The sequence below is a fragment of the Plectropomus leopardus genome, chromosome 17, assembly GCF_026936395.1.
Source record: "Plectropomus leopardus strain MGB_pleo_1.0 chromosome 17, ASM2693639v1, whole genome shotgun sequence".
NCBI classification, from domain to species: domain Eukaryota; kingdom Metazoa; phylum Chordata; class Actinopteri; order Perciformes; family Serranidae; genus Plectropomus; species Plectropomus leopardus.
Genome location: NC_142192.1, coordinates 32,850,080 through 32,872,579, shown reverse-complemented (window position 1 = coordinate 32,872,579; position 22,500 = coordinate 32,850,080). Strand labels below are relative to the sequence as shown.

General features: G+C 37.7%; 1 protein-coding gene across 1 annotated transcript in view; it reads right to left on the bottom strand.

Annotated features, from left to right (window-relative positions):
* carmil1 (capping protein regulator and myosin 1 linker 1) overlaps window positions 1-22,500 on the bottom strand; it is a 43,315-nt gene that overhangs the window by 2,225 nt on the left and 18,590 nt on the right. The window contains 35 exon segments of the mRNA XM_088090861.1: window positions 1-499; window positions 1,500-1,655; window positions 4,038-4,175; window positions 4,331-4,531; window positions 4,701-4,743; window positions 5,615-6,128; window positions 6,797-6,912; window positions 7,567-7,811; window positions 8,347-8,413; window positions 8,660-8,827; window positions 8,960-9,047; window positions 9,645-9,820; window positions 10,680-10,802; window positions 11,386-11,514; window positions 12,124-12,222; window positions 12,325-12,418; window positions 12,545-12,613; window positions 13,518-13,690; window positions 14,192-14,246; window positions 14,655-14,754; window positions 14,850-14,931; window positions 15,388-15,457; window positions 16,391-16,495; window positions 16,750-16,826; window positions 17,667-17,744; window positions 17,947-18,050; window positions 18,815-18,901; window positions 19,380-19,467; window positions 19,469-19,475; window positions 20,208-20,296; window positions 20,409-20,484; window positions 20,631-20,704; window positions 21,530-21,600; window positions 21,689-21,786; window positions 22,252-22,373. The exon segment at window positions 1-499 is cut by the window's left edge and continues 2,225 nt beyond it. Coding sequence (XP_087946987.1) covers window positions 375-499; window positions 1,500-1,655; window positions 4,038-4,175; window positions 4,331-4,531; window positions 4,701-4,743; window positions 5,615-6,128; window positions 6,797-6,912; window positions 7,567-7,811; window positions 8,347-8,413; window positions 8,660-8,827; window positions 8,960-9,047; window positions 9,645-9,820; window positions 10,680-10,802; window positions 11,386-11,514; window positions 12,124-12,222; window positions 12,325-12,418; window positions 12,545-12,613; window positions 13,518-13,690; window positions 14,192-14,246; window positions 14,655-14,754; window positions 14,850-14,931; window positions 15,388-15,457; window positions 16,391-16,495; window positions 16,750-16,826; window positions 17,667-17,744; window positions 17,947-18,050; window positions 18,815-18,901; window positions 19,380-19,467; window positions 19,469-19,475; window positions 20,208-20,296; window positions 20,409-20,484; window positions 20,631-20,704; window positions 21,530-21,600; window positions 21,689-21,786; window positions 22,252-22,373 — 4,107 coding nt within the window. The 3' untranslated portion in view covers window positions 1-374.

The following is a 22,500-nucleotide window of genomic DNA, read 5'->3' as shown; positions in this document are numbered from 1 at the left end:
TGCAGGTCGGGGACGCAGGCTGAGTGTGGACCCGGGGACAGACAGACTGCGTCTCCTCAGTGTTTGGGACTAACTGACCTGTTTTTACGCTGCAGGTCTAAACGGCTGCAGCTCGTCTCTGCAGCAGATAAAACCGCCTGCTCGCCTCTTTACGGTCCCATTAGAGCCGCTGACGGAGACGCTGATGGAGCTGATTTAAGGTCCGTTATTCGGCACGCCGGAGCTGATCCGGGGTCAGAACATAACAGCGTCACACTTAAGTGTTTCCACGTGTCCACCTGGAACCGTAAATATGAGATGAAATCATTGTCAATTATTGACTGAGCTCCTGAAAGTTTCCCCGGTCAGTCGGATTCAGGGACCGTAAATCATCTTCAGGCTGGAGGGACGTCGTTGCTCTCGTCCTCTGATTTATCGGCAGACTTGAGATCAGCGGCCGGAGGTGGAATCTCCTCCTCGGCTGGACTGAGATCTGCGTCTGCCACAGACGGAGGGCTCACTGAGGACAGAGAGAGACAGAGACAGAGAGAGAGACAGAGAGACAGATGAAGACACAGCGTTCAGCATTTAAACCTCTGAAAAAATTCAGATTGTGTGTAACTTAACAAGAAACGTCATGCAAATTGGAAAAAAATAATTATAAAATTAAATTCTAAATAAATATAATTAAAATTAGAAATTAAACTATCCAAATAACACAAACCAAACAAAAATAATTATGTTACAGAGAAAAAAAAATCTATATATTATTTCTTTATTTTTTTCATTTTTCATTTCATTGCAATTTTTTTCTTTTCTTTTTTTTCAATTTATTTTCTTGTAACTTCTTATGAATTTCTTGCTAAAGGGCCATTTCTTGTCAACCCATGATTTAGAAATAAATCCAGGAATTTGCTCAGCGCTCAAAGGGAAATTAAGAAATTAAAATCAGACCATCAAAAGAAAACAAAAATAAAAACCTGCGATTACTAAAAAATAAGATGTGACGAAGACGATCAGCAACTTAACAAGAAATGACCCAAGAATTAAAAATGATTAAAAAAAAGTTAAGAGAAAATTACCTAAAATGTGCAATCAGAAAAAGTAAAGGATCAAAAACTAGAAATGAAAATCTGAAAAAATCAAAATAATTATAATAAAAATATTTTTTTTACTTCTGTAGCCCAAGTTTAAACATTAAATTTTAAATGTAGATTTCTTGATATTTTTCCTTAGTTGTTTAATTTAAACTTTTTAAAGCTTCTCTCTCCTAAAATTTCGGTAATTTATTTTGTCACCTTTACTTTACATTTTTCCCGTGTTTTGGAAGAAATTTAACCAATTTGCTCACGTTTCAAAGGTTTAAATACTCGTGTAATGTTCTAAAATATTTAACCTAAATGTGTGCGCAGATAAGTAAACAGAGAAAACTGTCTGAAATGTAATTTTTGCGTCATTAGAAACCCCTGCAGAGACTGAAACAGGAGTTTTTAGGCGGACAGGACTGTGATTGGTCGAACCGTAGGCGGGGAGGGACTTTGCTCGCTCTCGGTTGTCCTCCGTCACGGCGGGAGGAATGGCTGAACTCTTCAGAGACGACCACTTTTTGCCACCGAGGCCGCCTTCAGCTGTCGGACCGGGAGGCTCGAACGCATCGCCGTCCGCCGGGAACTCACCTGCAGGCGAAGAAGAAAAGAAACGTGATATTTCTGCATCCTCAAGAAATATTTCACTCAACACAAACAGGATTTTCAGTTTGTCTCCTCTGAGTCTGAAGTTTGTTTCTGAGACTGAAAATAGTTAATGCAACTAAAACCAAAGATGGCTGTGGACAAATAAGATAATACAGACACTAAATACATTTGAGAAAAATGAGTAGGGGAGAAATGCAAAAGCAAAATGGTGAATGAATAAATAAATAAATACAAAAAAATGCAATAAATAAATAAAATAAAATGAATAAATAAATTTAAAAAAAGATAAATTAATGCATTTAAAAAAAACTTAACATAAATAAATGCAAATAATTGCAAAAAAATGACTAAATAAATGAACAAATGAATACAGAATTTTTAAATTGATAAATAACAAAAAACTAAATAAATGCAGAAATTTGTAAACAAAAAAAATCAAAAAAGATAAATAAAGGAACACAAATACATGCATAATTAAAGAATAAAAAATACAAGCAAAACATATTACAAATGCATGAATAAATATAAAATAAATTAGATAAAAAAAATAAAAACAATATTAAAAACAAAATCAATACATTAAAAATAAATAAATGCAAAACATAACAAAAATAAATAAAGATTAATAAATAATGAAGCAAAAAAATAGAGGTATATCACTTTATGTCCAATTATATCAATTAATTAAGTAATGCCTTCAATTAAATTTAAAATTCATTTTGGTACATTTAATAGAATATTAATTTATTTATGAAGTCACATGACTTTGGCAGCTTCTGTCCTCCATATACAAAAAAACTACACATTAAGAAAAGATAAAAAATAAAATTCATCTACATATGTTGGCCAATAAAGAGACATACTGGTTTGTAAATGCTGTCTTCGTCTGAATGTTTATCCTTATTTTTGTTACATTTTGTCACATAAATGAGCACAAAATTATTGAGTAAGTTTATATACTGCGCAAGAATTTATGCTGTCTGTCGAGTTTCTTAAAAATAAATAATTTAGCTTTTTTTTTTTTTACTAATAAAACTTTACTTTTTACTTTTCCGTTGACGATGCGACCATGTGCCTGCAGTGCGTCATTAAAGGACATTTTTAACAACTTTCTAACAATCAGTCTGCAGGAATAAACACTCAGAAAATGTAAAAATAACCTTTTCTTCTTCTAGTCTCTGATTTCAAAAACACGTCTTTTCACGCGACAATCTGAAAAGAAGACTTGTCTATTTGATTATACAGAAGAAAATCTGTTTGAGGGGAAAACAGCGAGTTCCTGCGAGACTTAATTACACAAGTCGAGAGTTTAACTGCCAAATCACACAGTGACACTCGGACGTGTCAAGTACAGGCTGAGAGCTTCGCTTCAGACACGCTGAGAGCGCTGTGTGGAGGCGTCAAATATGGCCCTGGAGGCATTCATTACATTAAAAATAAAGTTAAATTGAATGTTATATTTTCAGCTCAAACGGAGCGCTGAGTCACCGAGAGAGAACACGAAAGAGGGAAAAATCCCAAAAACCACGGCCGTCTGTCGGTGTCTATGAAAGATTCTGTTCTGTCGACTTAAAGTAAAATATAATTTTACTTAATTACTTAATTTCAAAATATATTTTGCTTATAATTTTAATAATTATTTTATTTTATTTTTTGTGGTACTCATATTATAATCTTTTATAATATAATATAATATAATATAATATAATATAATATAATATAATATAATATAATATAATATAAAGAAATCAGCATTTTGACTTTATTTTATTTTATTTCTTTTTTTGACTTTGGTGTGATTTTACTTTTGCAGGTTTATTATTTTGTTTTACTTGTGTGTTATTATATTATATTATTTTGTATCATGATAAAATAAGAACTGGCATTTTGACTTTAATTTTAACTCTCAGTTGACTCAGGCATGTTTTTATTTTTACAGGTTTACTGTTTTTTTTCTTTGTTTTACTTGTGTGTTATTATCTTTTATTTGTCTATTTATAATATTTAATTCTATCTTCAGTTATTTTCACAATTTTTATCAGTCCTGACTTGTATGTTTTTGCATCTTTATTTGGTTAATTCTTCATCTTAATAACTATTTTATTTAAATTATCATTTTTATTGGATTTGTTTCACTTTTATGGTCACTTTTGTTTTGTGCCTGCAACTTGCACATTTTACTTCCACCTGGAACAAAATGTTCTATATAAATCAACTTTTGCTTACTTTATGATATTATATTATCCTGTATGGCGTGCATTGTAAACACTAGGCCACGAGGACGCCCCGAAATACAACAGATTTTACTAAAACACTGCTAATATCAGACTCCTGTTGGTGTTGCTGTGTTTGTGAGGGACCGACCGTCCACAGGAGACGGGGGTCCTGCAGGGGTGCTGCTGGTGCCGTCTCGCTCCTGCTCTGACGGCGCCCTCTTCAGGCGAGGAGCAGGAAGTGGCGCTTTGGCAGATGAGCTTCCTGCTGGAGCCTCAGTGGAGTCATCTGACAAAAAGGAATCAATAACAACAAATACAGAATCAATGGATTCTCAGGTCAAACACACATTTAAATTATTAAACTGCTGTCTGAGGCCTAACAGCAGATTCCAAAAATCTGAGAGCTGCTGGAGGCGTTTGTTTCTTCCAGTGATCGCCTACCGAAGCTGCTGGTGCTGCTCGGCCTAGGACTGATCGGACTGGAGGGACTGAGGGGCCCGGAGCTGCGGGGCCCCAGCGGGGGTTTGATGGCCTGCGGTGGGGCCGGTTTCGGAGTGACGCTGGGTGGTTTTGACCTCGGGGGCGGCTCTGGTCTGGACTCATTGCCGTCTGCTGATGCAGCGGGATGCACGTCTGACTTGGCTGCAGAAAAATGAGGAGATGAAAATTTATTTTGAATGTGTAAAAAAAAAAAAAAAAATATATATATATATATATATATATATATATATATATATATATATATATATATATATATAGAGAAACGGTCAGAAAAAGTGCTATTTACAGATTCAAACATATGATGACTCACCGTTTTCATCGTCCACTTGGTCCTGCAATAATAACGCTTCAGACTGAAAACAGACAGACAGAGAGCGTTTTTGTTGTTGCTATGTGCACAATAATTGCATTTAAATTCTTCAATCTCAGGCTCACAACAACAGTGCTCAAGAAATATGTATAACCGAAGTAAAAAAAGAATCTAACATGGAAATGGTGCAGAAGTTAAAAAATACTACTACTTCGTGCGTAGTATATTGAAAACGATTCATTATTCTTCTTTCATCTAAAAATACAGTAGCATCATCACAAAACCTGGCATTTAAAGGGTTAGAAATCTGAAAATTATTGAATATTTGATATTTATGATTCGGACTGATGTTGGTTAAAAAAAATAATAAACTCAATGAAAGAAGGAAATCATATTAACATTTTAATAGCTTGATTCCGAAAAGCACATTTGTGCACAGAGCGTTATGAGTGTGAGTATTTAACACTGCACAAAAAATAGTAACGTATACAAATCACTGTTGCTGCAAATCATTGACATATACTAGACTGTGATGATAATAAAAAAAATCTACTTAGCATGTTATTATATATTATATAATAACATGCTATATATAATAATACAATTTTTATTAAAAAATCATTTTTTGTGTTATTTTATTCAAACATAATGGTCGCATCATGACAAAAACATGGCATTTAAAGGGTTAAAATTCTAAAAATTCATGAATATTTGATATTTATGATTAGGACTTTTAGTTAAACAACTAACTCAATGGAAGTAGAAAATAGTATTAATGCATAATATTTTTTTAAAGCTTGATTTTGAAAAGTGCATTCTGTGCACAGCAGTGTGAATGTGTGTGGTACTAAAGCACTAAGGGTTAACCCCTTAGGGCCCGCTGTTATAAACGCTGACACGGCGGCTCCACTCACCTTCCTCACGGCCATCTTCTCCTGTCTGGCCTTCATCTCAGCCAGCAGGTCCATGCCCATCACGGGGACCCCAATATGGCGGGGAATGAGGGGGTTCTCCCTCCTCTCCAGGTCCTCCTTATTCTCCACACTCTCCTCATTCTCCTTCTCCTCCTTCTCCTCTTCCTCAGCGGGCTCAGCGGCCGTCAGAGACGCCTCCACCTCAGAATCCGTGTGGTCCGGTGATTGAGCCCTGTGGAACTCCTGATGAGGCTCCGCCACAGTGACAGGGCTTTTCGGGGGCGGCGCGGGGAATGTCGGCGTTGTTTCTTCAGTCACTGGGGTGATGGAGGGAGACGGCGAGGTGATGGCGGAGGAAGCAGCGTGAGGTGGAGTGATGGAGGCGGCGCCGTGGCTCTTCTCCGAGCGGGACGTCCGGGACTTAATGAGGTTAAAGAAACCGCTCTTCCTGGAGTCACGTTTCTTATCTGCTCCTTCCTGCGGGCTGGAGGGCGACCCCCTCACCGAGGGGAGTCTGGAAAAAAATTCAAAAAATAAATTATAGTAACAGAATCAGAAAACACAATACTTTTATTATAAATCTCTATTCTAGTCTATTACTATTCTACGCCGATGACACGCAGCTGTACTTTGCTTTTATTCAAACTGATTTTATAATAATATAATAACTTTGTTTATAGCACCTTTAAAAACAGAGTTTATAAAGTTCTTTGACAAACAAAGCAAAAGCAGAAACGGGAAACACAGACAGCGATACAACAATGGAAAGATAAAGTTAAGAGAAAGTTAATACCAGAGGACAAATAATGCAGGACGCATGATGTCAGTATAAAATAATACAAAATAATACAACAGAAAAAATAAAAGCAATAAAACCACAAATAAAAGGAAGTAATATTGATAAAACATAAATTAAAGAAATAAAACATAAAAAATAAATAAAACATAAAAAATAAATTTAAAAAATGACATAAAAGCAAGTCTGTAAAAACAGAGTTTGGAGAAGCGATTTAAAAGAAGTCACTGATTCTGCCCTTTTGTGAGATTATTTTAAAGAGTTTTTTAAAAGGGCAGATGAAAACTAAAGAGAGGCCAAATACAATGTGTGTTTTTTTTGTTGTGTGCACCTCAACGTCTTAAAAAAATGAGGAAAAAAGTTTTAGTTTAAAGCTGGACTCTTACTTGAAGCTGAGTTTTATGACTTTCTTGGAGAAGAAGTCGTCCAGGCCCTCGTCCAGCTTTCCCATGATGCTGTTCTGCTCCCCGTCTTGTGGCGCCGAGCTGTCGATGGTCCTCCGCTGGAAGAACAAGAGGCGGAGAGATGAGACTCAATCGTAATTTAAAGTATTTAGTGAGAAAAGTTACAGAAGAGAATAAAGGATAATAAGCTGCAGTCTTCATTATTATAAAAAAAAGTTTTTTAAAGACTTGAGGTGAAGAGTTTTAGATTCTAGAGATGGAAAATAACCCAAATTTGTTTTTTTTATTCTTTACCCATCAAGATCACCAACATTGCTTTAGATATTTCCAAAATTTGTAATAAAATCAAGCATTTAATAGGTATACAAACAAGATTTTAGCCTTATTTTTATTAATAATGTAAATGGGTTTTATTTTCTTTTAATTTCCATCTTCTGTTATTCCGTTTTCATCCTTATTTTATCTTACTTTTATGAGTATTAATATGAGGGTTTTATCCATGTGAAGATGCATTTGTATTCTATTTTGATCTTATTTTATTTAAACCTGCAGCTCTCTCGTCTTTGTATCTCTGTTTAGTTTGTTTGTTTGTTTGTTTGTGTTGCATTTTTTTTATTCAGTTGTGTAAAACGTCTTAGGTTTCTTGAAAGGCGCTATATATAAATCTAAGTTATTAGCAATTTTATTATGTTTTGAAACAAACAAACAAGAGGTTGGTGTCGGTGATGATTTGGGGATTCCTAAAAACCGACCGGTCGGCTGGGTTTGGTCCTCTTCTTGGGTTTGGGGCGGAGTTTGGTGTGATGCTCCAGCATCTTGAGCTCCACAGGCGGCAGCTCGCTCAGGCAGACGGACTTTGTGTCCAGAGGAGTCGGGGGAGGGGGGAGGTCTCCGCCGTACGCCGACTTCCTGTCCGCCGGCTGAGGAGGAGGAAGAGGAGGGTCCTCCACATGGATGGGAACCTCCTCCAGAGCCTTGTCCAGGTCAAACTCCATCTCTGGAGGACAGAACCGAAGACAAACATGAAAAACTGTGAAATCTTCCAACTGTAAACGTCTGAGTTTTTAAAAAATCATCATAAGCAGAAATGCAAAATGAGACATAAAAAACACTTGAATGTTTGAGCAGGAAATGATGAAGAGCAGGAAGAGTGCTGCAGTAGCTGACAGTTAACAATCACACTATAATATGCTTTTTTTTTTCATTTATAGGATGCAAACACCTGAGTCAACCAACCGGTTGAGTCACCAATTTAGGGGAAAATGTACATGTAAATGTACATGTGTAAGGTACAATTTTTTTCTTACCAAAACTTTCAGACTTAAAGTTCAGAGAAGAAGAGCAACTTTACTCCATTAATACATTTCTGATGACGTTTCCACCCAGTGGGTTTTATCGACATCACACACTCTAATAAATCCAGGACGAACAGCCAAAAACTGGTTTTGCCTTTTTTAAGTTCAGCAGTTTGATAGCAGAACTGCGTGGTTACACTTCCTGTTAAAGGGTTAATGATGTTTGGATTTTCTCACCAAACGCCACGGAGACGGGACGCAGCATCCGCACCAGAATACTCTTCCTCTTGGATTTAGGCGTCATCTAAAGAGCAAAAAAATAAAAAAGTTGAACCTCACGTACTGAAGAGAAAAGGTGAGAATTTTACAGCCGAATCCATAAAAACTGAATGTTTTTATGGATTTTATGGTTTAAACTTCAAAAACAAAATGATAAAAGAATATTTTTAACGTCGACGCTGAACTTTCGTGTATTCAGTCTGCTGGTGTTTTTCAGGCTGACGTGCAGACGGGTGTGTAAAAAAGTGTGTGTGTTTGTGTGTTTTCTAACAATGCAGGTGTCCATGTCCTCTAGTCCGCGTCTCTGCTCTGGATCCTGGTTTTGTTTCTGCTCCTGTCCCAGTTTCTCCGGCTGCAGGACCGTCTCATCCAAGACCTCCGTCTCCATCTGCGGCTCGGGACGCAGCATAGGCTGACTCTTCCTGATCAGGTGATCGGCCTGGAGACGGAGGACAGAGGGATGAACGAACAGAAAGACAGATAGAGAGACAGAGACAGAGAGAGAGAGACAGAGAGGTAGAGAGACAGACAGACAAAGAGGGGCAGAAAGACGGACAGAGAGGACACTAACCAGAGTATGCTGTGATCTGGACAGAGACTCCAGGATCTCGTCCACGATGCGATCGGACAGAAAAGACGCCATGCTGAGCTTCACCTCACTGATCCACACAGACAGACACAAAAGACACAAAAATAAATACACAAAGATCACAAAATCATATCAAACAAATCTCCATCTGAACAACGTGAAAACTTTTACAGGTTTATGGTTTAAAGTGAAAAACACAAATCTGTGTTCTGTACTTTACTACCGTGAACTGCTGAACAAAATGTAGTTTTAAAAAAGTCACAAAATGCTTTTTATGCAACAAAATACGCATAAAAAAAATTAAACAAGGTAAAAAAATACAAAAGAGAACTAACATCAGCTAAAGGTTCAGTTTATGTGCATAACATTAAAATGAATGAAAAATGCTGACATGATAACGTGTTGCAAATTCAGTCAAACTGGGTGAACAGTGAGACCGTGACAAACAGAAAAGACCGATGTCGTGTCCGCCGTTCGTCTGTGAATGAAGTCTTTCAGCAGTCAGACGTCACAGAAAACTAGTTTGTTCTGGAAGCACATGACCCACATAAATAAAGAATTCACCACCCTGAAATCACACATCTCACACACACACACACGCGCGCGCGCACGCACACACACACGCACGCACGCACATGCACGCGCGCATGCACGCAGCAGATGAGACCTGATCTTGTTGATGATGTCGACCCCGGACTGCTCCAGCAGCGTGGCGGTGATGAAGCTGCGGGGGACGCTCATCCTGCCCGCTCCGGCCTTCAGCAGCTCCTGACGAAGGCCGCTCCTCTTCGTCACATGAGGACACAAACCCTCTGCGGCGTCCACCATGGACACCAGCATCGTCTGTGAAGGACGAGTTAGAACTGTTTCTCATTTTAGTCTCTTTTCTTCTTCCTGTTGTGATAACTGTGTGTGTGTTGATGCATGTGTCCTAAATGTAGTCCAGATTGTGTATTTGAGTGTAATCAGTGAATTTGCAGCTCAGCTCCTACAATAAGTCTAAAATACACTGTGGAAACTAAATAGTTACATTCAGACTGTTCAGGTCCAAAAATGCTCCATTGAAACCCATTCAAAGTGACATTTTTGATCCCACAGCCATCAGAGCAGAAAAACAGGACTTGTATTATTTCTGGGTGTCATTCTGGGCTTTTGACTCTGAATTTGTCATTTTGACTATTTTCCACCTGATGAGGTCATTTTGACCATATTTGGCATATGGAGGAAATACATGCTATTTCCACTAGGTGACCTGTCACAGTCAATGTAGCTGCTGATCACTGACATATCCCAGACTGTCAGCAGCTACACTCACACACTGACATATCCCAGACTGTCAGCAGCTACACTCACACACTGACATATCCCAGACTGTCAGCAGCTACACTCACACACTGAGGAGGAGGAGACTCAACATTTATACTTTTTTCATCTAACAACATTGTGGCATCATGACCAAAATCTTGCATGTAAAGGATTAAAATTCTGAAAATTAATGAATGTTTGATATTATGATTAGGACTGATGCTGTTTAAAACAAAAACTTGAATTATTGAAGTTATTTTGTATTGTTTTTTGTGCTTTTTTCTTGTTGGACATTCATGTTTTCATTGTTGTTATTAATATATAAAGAGTGGTGGATGAAAGTGCATCTTGCTGTTATTGTGGGTAAAACAGCAGCTCGGCGTGTTGAGGTCGGTACCTGCAGCTGCTCCTCCATCACGCTCGCCACCTCTCCCGCCATCGACTCCAGTTTGTCCTGAATGGCGCCGACGCACGCTCCACTGGAGCCGCCGCTCTGCAGGTGGTACAGGTTAGGGAGCAGCTGGAGGGAGACAGACAGAGACGGCGGTCTTTCTCCCTGGCTTTTTTTAATTTCCGAGTTTTTCGTCAGTAGAACATTTCAGGCTCTGAAAACTTAAAATCCACTTTGCTGAGCCAAAGTAAATGAACTGCAAGTTTGTATTTAATAATCATGTTGAGGCTAAGTTACACCAGCAAAGGTTTGAGCCAGATTGATATATAGTATGTCATTTTAGTGGTAATGTTTTTTCAATTTTTTTGAAAAAAATCCAATTTTTAAATAATTTAGTCATTAATTTTACCTTTATATCTTATCCCTTCACTCTTTTATTGTAAATCTGTATCTTTTATTATCCTTTTATATTTTATTGCTCTGTAAATGTTTGCATTTGTATATTTTAAATTGGGTGAGCAAACCTCTCCGTATCAGCTGAACTCTGTTTAATTTTAGTTTGCATCAGTAAACAGATTTGACCTAACCTTAGTTTGAAATAATCCTTGTTGGTGCAGCCCAGCCTCACTCATTAAATTTTAAAGGATGTGAAGTTATTGTTGCCGCTGAAGCCGTCGCACGTTGTGGTCATGAGGTTGTGACGTCGTCTTACTGTTTTGGAGTTTCTGGCGTCTTTCATGAAGTTTTCTGCGACCTTCATGTCCTCCTGCACAGAGCTGGTCTCAGTGAACCTCAGAGAGTTCAGGTGGTCCTGCACCTTCACACACATCATGTCCATCATCTGCAGCACAGAGAGGTCAGAGGTCAACACATTTAACCCTCAGAAGCCGGGACAGACGTCGTTCTTTTTCATGCTGCGTTCAGGCGCCTTTCACCTGCTATTTAAGATTTAAGCCCTTAAAACCTGAGCAAGCATGTGGAAGAAAGGAAATGACTGGCTGCCTCAAAAAAACTACAGGAAAAGGTCAAAATTATTATTCAAATTATTTATTTCAATTTATATTTCAGGAAAAAAAGAAAACAACTATATATATATATATATATAGGTTTTGTTGTTGATGGGACAGCCATAACATGAAAGGGAGAGAGAGGGGGGGATAACGTAGCAGAGGGCCGAGGCCGATATTGAATCTGCGGCCGCTTCAGCGAGGACGCAGCCTCTGTACACGGGAATGTCGTCACTTTTTGGGTCGTTTTCTTATTTGTTTGATCGTTTTTTTTCTTATTTTCACTTATTTTTCTTCCAATTTCTGTGCGCGTGTGTGTGAGTGTGTGTGCGTGTGTGTGTGTGGGTGAGTGTGTGTGCGTGCGTGTATGTGTGCGCGTGCGTGTGTGCGTGTGTGCGTGCGTGTGAGTGAGTGTGTGTGCGTGCGTGCGTGCGTGCGCCTGCCTGCTGCGTGGTGGTGGTGACGATCCCCTGCTGCAGCCTGTACGCCTGCTCCTGCAGGTATTTTCGGGTCTCGTGGTTCCTCAGCAGGTACTGCTCCATCTGCATCACAAAACACACCAACAAACTCAAACTCTGCTCTCCAAAATGCTGCTGACGAGATATTTCAGCACTCCGCGTTCAAAACTGAGGAGGCTCTAGCACCTTCAGTAAGGCGTCCTCCGTCTTCTCCGGGCTCGCCTTCAGGGCCTGAGCGGCGTCCATGATGGGGACAGGCATGAAGCGGATGGTGTAGTTCCTCAGGGACACAAAGCGATTTATTAACACGTGTTATTACTGCAAACTCAAAGTGAGGGAAACATTAAATCCTGCAGCAGCCGTTTGTGTGACGCGTTCCCTCATTAACCGACGCTTCTGTACTTACTTCTCCAGAGCTGCGGCGACGTCCTGCAGACCCTGAGGACTGATGCTGTTTCTGTCCCACACCACCGTCCTGCACACACACCATCAACATCAGCTGTGGATTCACGGACAATATTTCTTCATCCTGACTGAACTGATTCTGACGCGATCAGTTTATCTAAAGTCTCTTCTGAATTTTTTGGGTCTGCCCGAAAAGCTTTCATTTCCTTTCACACAAAACTGTTGTGCAGCAAAGACGGAAAATACAACCGAAATTATTTATTTAACCCTTTGAAACCTGAGCAAATTGGCTCTATGTATCTATCTATCTATCTATCTATCTATCTATCTATCTATCTATCTATTTATTCATTTTTTCCAAAAACATGGGAGGAAGTCAGTGAGCAACTAGGACAAGAAAATTACCTGAAAATTTGCAAAAATAAATAAATAAATGAAAATAAAATTACAATAATTCTCTAAAAAATATTTTTTAAAATATAATTATAATAATTATGAATAAAGTTCACTGGACATTCTTCCCTAGCTTTAAAAAAAAATACACTTATACATTTATCTCTTTTTTTTTTGGTGTCCTTCTTGTTAACTATGCCGGTAATACCGTCTTCTTCGCTCACAGTTTCAATAAAATTAACTGAATGACTAAAATGTGGAAATCTTACCAAACTAACATTATGCGTCCATAAGGACAAGAAAGTTTAAACACATACACATATTTGTATGTCGATGTGAGCAGCTCATGTTATCTCCAGCAGGGTGCCAATACACATCCAAATGAACTGCATGGTAACCACGGTAACCAGATCGAGCCTGTGAAGTGTCTTTTCCCTCCTCCGTCTCACATTTAGAGATGTCGCTCTGCAGAATTTCTGCGTGTTGAAGTTTGAACCGTTTCCTGACAGTTTCCCTCTGAAAATCACCTGACTCGGCGTGAACGGCCCCTAAAGCTTTGATTCGACTTCCTCGTTGCTGACCTGAGTTTGGTGTTGATCTGCAGGGCTTTGGCCAGCATCTTGGCCCCCATGTCCCCCATGGCGTTCCCACTGATGTCCAGTTTGGTGAGAGACGTGTTGCTGCCCAGAGCGTTGAGGACGATGGAGAGGTCGGCCTTCAGCTTGGAGTCGGCCAGCGACAGCGAGGTCAGCGGCTGCGGGGGGACAGATCACAGGACGCATTATTTTAGGAGTCTAATGAATGCTGCAGTATGAAATGATCGGTGACCACAGACGCACGTCGCATTCACTGAATTAAAAAAAAAGGACAACTTATCTCGTAATTAAGAGATCTTGTAAAGATCTAGTAAACTGAATTATAGGGAAAATGAAAAGTGGTGAACAGATGATTTTTGTAGGCCAATCAGGACAGATGTTGGAGGATATTTTGGATGAAAATGAGGATGTAGCTCACTTTCAGTCTAACGGTCGAATCATTTGTGTTTTGACATTTCATTCATGAGTTATTGATCCCCGAAGTTTGAATCTGTCAATATCTTTCCAGCTTTACCCGAATCTTTTTTTGCCATAATTACGAAAAAAGGTGTCAATTTTTTTAAAAATCAGTGAATACAAAGCGCTTCTGTATGTAACCGCGGTGACAGGAGGAAGAGGCTGAAAGAGAAGAGCTGATGTGACGTGTAAGTTTGACTCACTGACTCCTCCTCTTGAATCATGTGAACCAGGTTGTCCAGGACCTGAGACACATTTCTGGAGACAAAAACAGTCAACAATTAAAAAAGAAATGCATTAATAAATCTTTAAACCTCAACAAATCTGCGTGGTTTCTATCAAAAAACATGGAGAGTAAAAAACTTAAAAACTTAAAAATTATTTATCTTTTCTGTTTTCAAAAACACGGGAAGAAAGTGCCGAGCAACAAAAGAAACAACAAACAACAAAAAAAACTAAACTACACAAAAACTAAAAAGTTAAAGGAAAAATTATTTATTTATTTTTTGATTTCAAAAACACGGGAACTTACTAATGATGTAACGGAAACCCGGCTTAAGAAAAGTGTCTGAATGCAGCACAAGAAAACTGATCCAGGTTCCAAAGGGTTAATAATAATTTTAAATGAAAAAATACGAGCTCTGGCATTTCTGAGTCTGAACACACTTGGACTTGATGTTGTTGAAGTTCTTGCCCAGAGAGAGGTGTCGGATGGAGCGGTTCTTGGCCAGCCAGACCAGCAGCGTGGTCAGGTCCATGTCCAGCCCTGAGGGGACGCAGCAAAGACACGTGAGCCGCCGCCATCACAGTCAACACACGTCATATCGTAAACGTACCACACGTCGTCTGAAATCCTCTCACCGTTGTCAGAAATGTCCAGACTGGTGATGTTGGGAATCTCCGCCACACAACCCTCCAAAATCTGAGAGCCTCCTGAACGCAGCTTGAGAGCAAAGAAAATTTCAAATATTTTTTAAATGCAAAACAACAGAAAAAAACAGGAAACAAAATCAAGAACAGATGAAACCAAGCATATCTGTCCAATGTGCTGTTTAAACGATACACAAATCATTTTTACTGTCAAATGTGCATTGCTTTGTGTTTTTTGTGATCCATTTTGTAGATATGGAAGATGCGTACAGGCTGAGGTATTTGTTCAGGTATGAAATGTATAAATTAGCCAATTACCAGAAAAAAAGACGTTTACTGTATTTGGTTTTTTCGTGGTTCCTTTCATTTGTTTGTATTTTTATTAATTTTCTACATGTTTTGTTTTATATATGCAAGAAAAGCAGATGGTTGTTTTAAAAAAAAAAAAAAATTAAATTAAATAAATGAATGTTTTTTGCACGTTTGAGCACATTTTACTGCAGAGTGTCGAGGTTCGTGTCAGTTTTACCTCACAGCAGCTGAGATCCAGAGACACGTCACTGAGGTTCGGGTTGCAGCCGAGTCCCAACAGCAGCGCTCTGCAGACAGACGAGAGACAGATGAGCGACAGACGAGAGACAGACGAGACACAGAGGAGACACGGACGAGAGACAGACGAGACACAGACGAGACACAGAGGAGAGACACAGACTGATCAGACCAACAGTTTAACAGCAGTGTGCAGAAAACAGCGTCATCGTCTGAGCAAAATAGCACAAATTCAGTGTCAAAAATACATGAAAATTTACAGCAAAAAAACAACTACTGACTTAACTGATTAACAATAATAATTAATAATATCAATAATTAATTAATAATAATTTTGTAACATAATTTTAAATACATAAATATAAATATTGATGAATGGATTTTCTAAATCTACTAATTTCTTGCAATTTGCAGGATAAATATCCCGCCCACATTTTAGAAAACACAAACAGGAAAAAAAAAAAGAAACTAAAGAAAACCAAAGAACTTCTTTAAAAAACATGGGAAGAAGGCAAGAAGCAACTCAAGGAGAACTGAACCCAAAATTAGCACGAAATTAAAAGAAGTACAGGAAATTTACCTGAAAATATGTAAAAAAAAAAAAAAAAAATACATAAAGAAAGTGCAGGGAGTAATTAACAAAATTAAAAATGAAATAACTTGTTTTTCCTCAAAAATAATTTTAACATTTTAATAATAATATAACATTTTTTATGTCAAAATCTTCTTATTTCTTGCACTTTAGAGAACATTTTTTGCCAAGTTAGCTTTTCCCGTGTTTTTCAAAAGAAATCAAATATTAAAAATACGGCATCTAAACACAGCACAAGAAAACTGATGTGGATCCAGGTTTCAAAGGGTTAAAAGGGGAAACGCAGCGGCGACAGCCCGACTGTCGATGTTCCCTCAAATCTACGAACCAAAACGAAACTTTCAAACAGTTTAAGTGACGACAGGAAGTGAGCTGCAGCGTGTTTTCTTACTTGAGCGCCTCCAGAGGAAGTCGCGTCCCCGACAGACTGACGCAGCTCAGAGCCTGAACGCTGCTGAAGAACTGCTTAAAGGACGGAGGGATTTCTTTACACTTCCTGAGCGGACGAGAGGAGACACGGCTTAGAAAGCACACTGCAGAGAGCGCCAATAAATTCATAAACCAAAAAATGACTGCCACGTATCTCAGACTGTTGGTTAAATTAAATGAGGCGGTGCCTGTTAAACACCGGAGAAGTAATTTGTTAGTCCAGAGTTGCAGAAAATGCATCTTTAAATATATTTTTAACAACATCAGACAGGTTCGTGAGTTGCCTGCTGTCAGGAGGAATGAGTGAGTTTAACATCTGACCTGTGAGAGAAGACGGACTTTGACATGTTGAGGACGGACAGATGTTTCAGAGACCCTCTGAGCAGAGACGCACACACCTGAAACACACAAATGTTCATCTTTACTCATTTCAAACATGTGAAGAAAAAAAATAAAGACAATATCATACAAAAACAAACAGACCAAAAAACAAAGGAAAAATTACAGACAATGAAAAAGATAAAGAAAAAAAATCATGACTAAATACATAATGACGAAAAGTAATTAGAAGAAGTAAAAACGTATTTAATCCCAGCGCTTCCCCATAAGACATTTAAACCTACACTATAAATAATCAAATACACATAAACCCACATAGTCAAAATTCAATTATTATTATCAGTATCTAAAATCAAATCAAAAATAAAAAAAAATAAAATACACATCAGTACTGTTTGGTCTTTGCTGACCATTTAAATAAAGAATAAATACAGTAAAATAAATATCTAAATAAACATCAGAACTGTTCAGTATCAGTCGCTCGCTGCTCATTTCTAAACCACCCAAGCATCGTTTCCTGCATCACACGGTCTGTCAAAAAAGTTTTCTTACAGGAAAAAAATATACTGATGCTCCGATATGTCTGTGAAAGCTCGTATCAGCCGATAATAATATAATAATAAATAATAATAACATAATAATAATATAATAATAATATAATAATATAATAATATAATAATATATACCAATAAATCGCTCGGGCTTTAATGCAAATAATGTACAAGAGTTACAACAAAGTCAGTACCAGCCAGAGCCACCAGGGGGATCCTGGTGCAGCTGAAAAACATCTCTGAGGGTTAATAAGCAGCTTCAAAGTGTGTGTGTGTGTGTGTGTGTGTGTGTGTGTGTGTGTGTGTGTGGTGTGTGTGTGTGTGTGTGTGTGTGTGAGCGGCTCTTACCTGCTCCAGAGAGCAGTCACTGTTGGACAGATCCAGAGTCTGCAGGCAGTTCGGGTGACTCAGGAAGCTGTGCAGGTTCTGCGCAGAAAAAAACAAAACATGGACACAAACCTCAGATCCGCAAACTGTGACAGACGGTGAGGAGGAGGAGGAGGATGAGGAGGAGGAGGAGGAGGAGCAGGATGAGGAGGAGGAGGAGCAGGATGAGGAGGAGGAGGAGGATGAGGAGGAGGAGGAGGAGGAGCAGGATGAGGAGGAGGAGGAGGCGGCGGCAGCGTACCGGCAGGTCGTCGCCTCTGAGCGAGTTCCCCGACAGGTCGAGGTGTGTGAGCGTGGAGGCCACGACCGGGTTGTTACAGAGAGCCTGACAGAGGCTGTTCACACCTGCAGGAAAACACAAAGTGTCCAAAAAAACCAAAAACAATAACAGAACACGTGTGGTCATAAAAACCCGCCTCACTGATGAGACGTATCGCTCGTTTCCGTAACTAAATTATTGAATTAAAAGCTGCTTTTAGAGCTTCTACGCTGGTGAACAGTGAATAATATACAAGGATTTATGATTTAAGATATCTTAGATGTGTTTAGGATTGATATTTAAAAATACGAATCAGTCACAATGTTGGATATCTGGATCTCAATAACTCAATATTCTTACAGTCAAAACTAGTCAAATTTACAGATATGGTGAAATTTCAAACAACACAAATAATGTTTAAGGTAATAATGTTTAAAAATAATAACTTTCACGAGGCGCACGGATGAAGAGGGGCTTTGCCAGTTTTGGTTATTTATTATTCATTTTTTCCTGCTTTTTCTTTTTCTTTTATCTGTTAATAATGATGAAAAATTGTGGAAACTTAATTTTGAGTATGTGGGCGTATGTATATATTTAAGTACTTTTAGTATAGGCTTAAAGGAATAAATAAAATGAATAAAATGAATTTTAATAAATAAGTTTTTACTTTTTCTCACTCATTTTTTTAAATTTTTGTTTTCCATTATCTGTAATTATTACTTTATTTGTTTTGTCCGTCTGTTTTTGTATAATATTTTCTTTATTACCTTTTCACATGTTCGAAATAAATAGAAATCAAATAACTCAGGGCTGTAATAAAGCAGATTTGAGTTTGTTTCTGTGTGTTCACCTTTAGGAGACGTGGAGGTCCTGGAGAGGTTCAGCTGCTTCAGGCCCATCGGCAGTTTGGCGAGCTGAGCGCTCAGAGCCGAAACACCTGAAACGCAGTTATTAAATATGAATAATATTAAATCTGACAAGTTGATCTCATGTAAAATAATCTTAGAAACTGAATGCTTTAAAAATGTAAAGAAATCTAACTATAAATCTTTACTGATGTTCACTTTATTTCTAATTCTGTGGTATGTTTCAGTTTTACGCAGCAAACTTGTCCCTATACAAATATACACTACATAAAATAAAATAAAATAAAATAATATAAAATAAAAATAGAATAATATAAAATAAAATAAATAAAATAAAGTAATATAAAATAAAATAAATAAAATAAGTTAAAGTAAAATAAAAGTAAGTAATATAAAATAAAATAACATGTTGCCTTTATTGAAAATTCAGCTGAATTTACTTGACACATACAGTATATGGCACATATTTGCATGCCAAAGCCTTTTTACACAATAACTGTACAGTGTGTGTGTGTGTGTGTGTGTGTGTGTGTGTGTGTGTGTTCCCACCTTTGTCCTCCAGTGAGTTGTTGCTCAGGTTGAGTGTGTGCAGCGTGCAGGCGGGGTTTTGTGACAGAGCGCTGGCCAGTTTCTGAGCCGAAATCGCTGAAGAAGAGAAACAAGACGCCTGCGTCAGTGGCCAGCGTTTACAGTGTGTGATGTCATCAAACTCAGTGACCTTTCACCTTTCATCAAACACAATCAACTTGCTTACAAACACACATCTGACACGCTGAACGGACTTTGTGTCCTGATAACAAAACACTTTATTGACTTTAATTTAAGTCTGAGTCTGAGGAAAACATAAAATTCATCAAGTCATTTGTGTATGTACTATATATATATATATATATATATATATATATATATATATATATATATATATATATATATATATATATATGTATATGTATGTATGTATGTATATAAAATATTATATATTATATTTTTCGCAAGTGCAGTTATCCTCTGTGTACAATTGGTGAACATATTTTTTTATATATACTGTATATTTTTCTAGACAATGTGAATTTTTATGTTACTATTTTTGCACCTTGTTTTTTTATGATACTTGGCACCTTTTTTGAAATTATTTAATATTTTTTATTTGTAATTATTTTGTACTTTTGTATTGTTCTTATCCTGTACCTCTTAGCTGCTGTAACAATGCAAAGTCCAAGATGAAATCCTTCTGTTAGTTTACTGAAGATGTCCAGTGGACATGTTGATGTTGTTGTTTTTGCTTTTATTTTTATTGTTCAATGTTTTTTGCTATATTTAAAATAAATATCTGATCTGATCTGATCTGATCTGATCTAATCTGATCTGATGTGTTACCTTCTCAGTCCGGCGTTGTCCAGCACCAGCTCCTCCAGCCGGCTGGATCGAGCCACAACTTTTAAGATCTGCTCACACACATCTGTCGACTGAAAAAAAAAAAACACACACACACACACACACACACACACACACACAGTTTATATTTTGTGAAAAAGACAGAAAAAAACCCAGACAGCTGAGTCGTGTGTTTTCAGTTACCAGTTTGTAGTCTTTGGTGGAGAGTTTGGTGAACCACTGGTTAAACTCCAGAGCCGCGATGATCGCCACCAAATCTCTGCAACACAAAACAGCTGTCAGACACAACAATCTGTGGAGCCACAGGAAAAATAATCTTTATTCATGTTGACTTTTTTCAGAAACTGTCACCAAACCAATAAAACAAAACACAAAATGATGATTAAAATCATAAATAATGAATACCTGTTCTCCAGGTGGACGAAGTCCTGCAGGTTGAGCTCTCTGGTGTCCTGAGTGAGATAGATGGTGTCCACGTCCTGCAGGAGGTGAGACGAGAGGAATCAGCTTCACCATGGTGGGTAAAAATAAATAAAATAAAATAAAATAAAATAATATAAAAATAAGCCGGCTTAAACACAGATGGAGGTAAATGGATTCAGCTTCTGTCAGAAAGAATCAGCAGAAGAAAAGATGAAAAACAAAAAATGTGAGCAGAAGAATCAAAAAAGTTGAAAAATTAGTAGACGAAGAAGCAGAAGAAAAAAGCAGAGGAACAAATTTAAAAATATATATCACATCACATGAGGAAGAACAGAAACCAACACCACGACACAAAGAAAGACAGATAAGAACAAATGTAACAAAGACGCTTTTATAGCAGACGATTAAAAGATAAAAGAGCAAAGATAAAACATCAAAATAAGATCAGAAAAATTACATTAAAAACAAAAATAATAAAAATTAAATAAAAAATAATAATATAAATAATAATAATAATAAAAACAAATTATACACACACATATATTGTCCTTATATATACAAATTTAACAGAAAGAAGTTTTCATAGCAGGAGGCAGAAAATGAAGAGTGAAGATACAAGCTTAAAATTAATTAAATCAGTAAAATTAAATTAAAAACAAAAAATAAATAAAAATAAATAAAATATTATAAATAATAATAATAATAATAATAATATAAATAAATGATATATATATATTTAAAAAAATAAAATTAGGTCTTTAAAAAAGGTAATAAAAACAGCAGATTGAAAACTGAAAATTAAAAAAAAATAAGAATAAAAAGATGAAAAAGCAGAAAGAGCGTGAGCAGCTGATTGGCTGACTGTCGTGTAGATCACCGACCCACTGGACCTCCTCTCTGTACGGCAGACCCAGGTAATTACACACACACCAGTACTGATGAGAGAAGCCGCCTGCAGAGTCCAGACAAAAAATTCAAACACTAAAATACACTTCAAACATTCGACTGAAGACGTTTTTTATATTCGGAGGCTTTTTTACCGCAGGGTCCCAAATCTGCTGAGCTCTGCTCGTCCCAGACGGCCTGCAGAGCCGCCGTCCTCTCTGGAGGCTTCAGACTCAACTTCCTCATCACCTTCCTTCCTTACAGAGAGACGGAGGACGAGACAAAGACAGCGGCTTTAAACTCACAATCTTTATTTAAATATTAAGAGCTCCTTAAATGTTGAAACCCGAAGAGGCTTTCCCGATTTAAGGTGAATCACTTGTGTGCATTTTTGATTGTTTTTAATTGTTTACTATGGAATGACACGCTACTCCGTCAGTTAATTTAAAAATCAGATACATAAAATACATCTTTGTTTATATTTTGACTGTTTATTGAGTTTTTTTAAATTAATTAATTTTATTATGTCTCTTTTTTCCTGAATTTATTTATCGTCTTTTTCTGCACATTTTCTGTTATAATGTGAGATGACATCAGGGTGTTAATTAAAATCTGTGTTGTCCCTTAATGAACATTTAAAGGACAGTTTAAAGGATTTCTGTCTCCCCGTCTCCGTCCTCGTGTCCTCCTCCAGCTTGACTTCCTGCGTGGTACCTACACAGGTGAGCCGGCGGGGCAGATCCGGAGCAGACAGCTGCCGATGTGAGCGATCACCTCGTCCACTTCCTCCTGCGAGCTCAGACGGAGGATCCACGGGCCGCGCTCGTACTCCAGCACCAGCTGCAGGGGGCGACACACACACACACACACACACACGCACGCACATACAACACACACACACACACACACACACACGCACATACAACACACACACACACACACACACACACACACACACCCACACCCA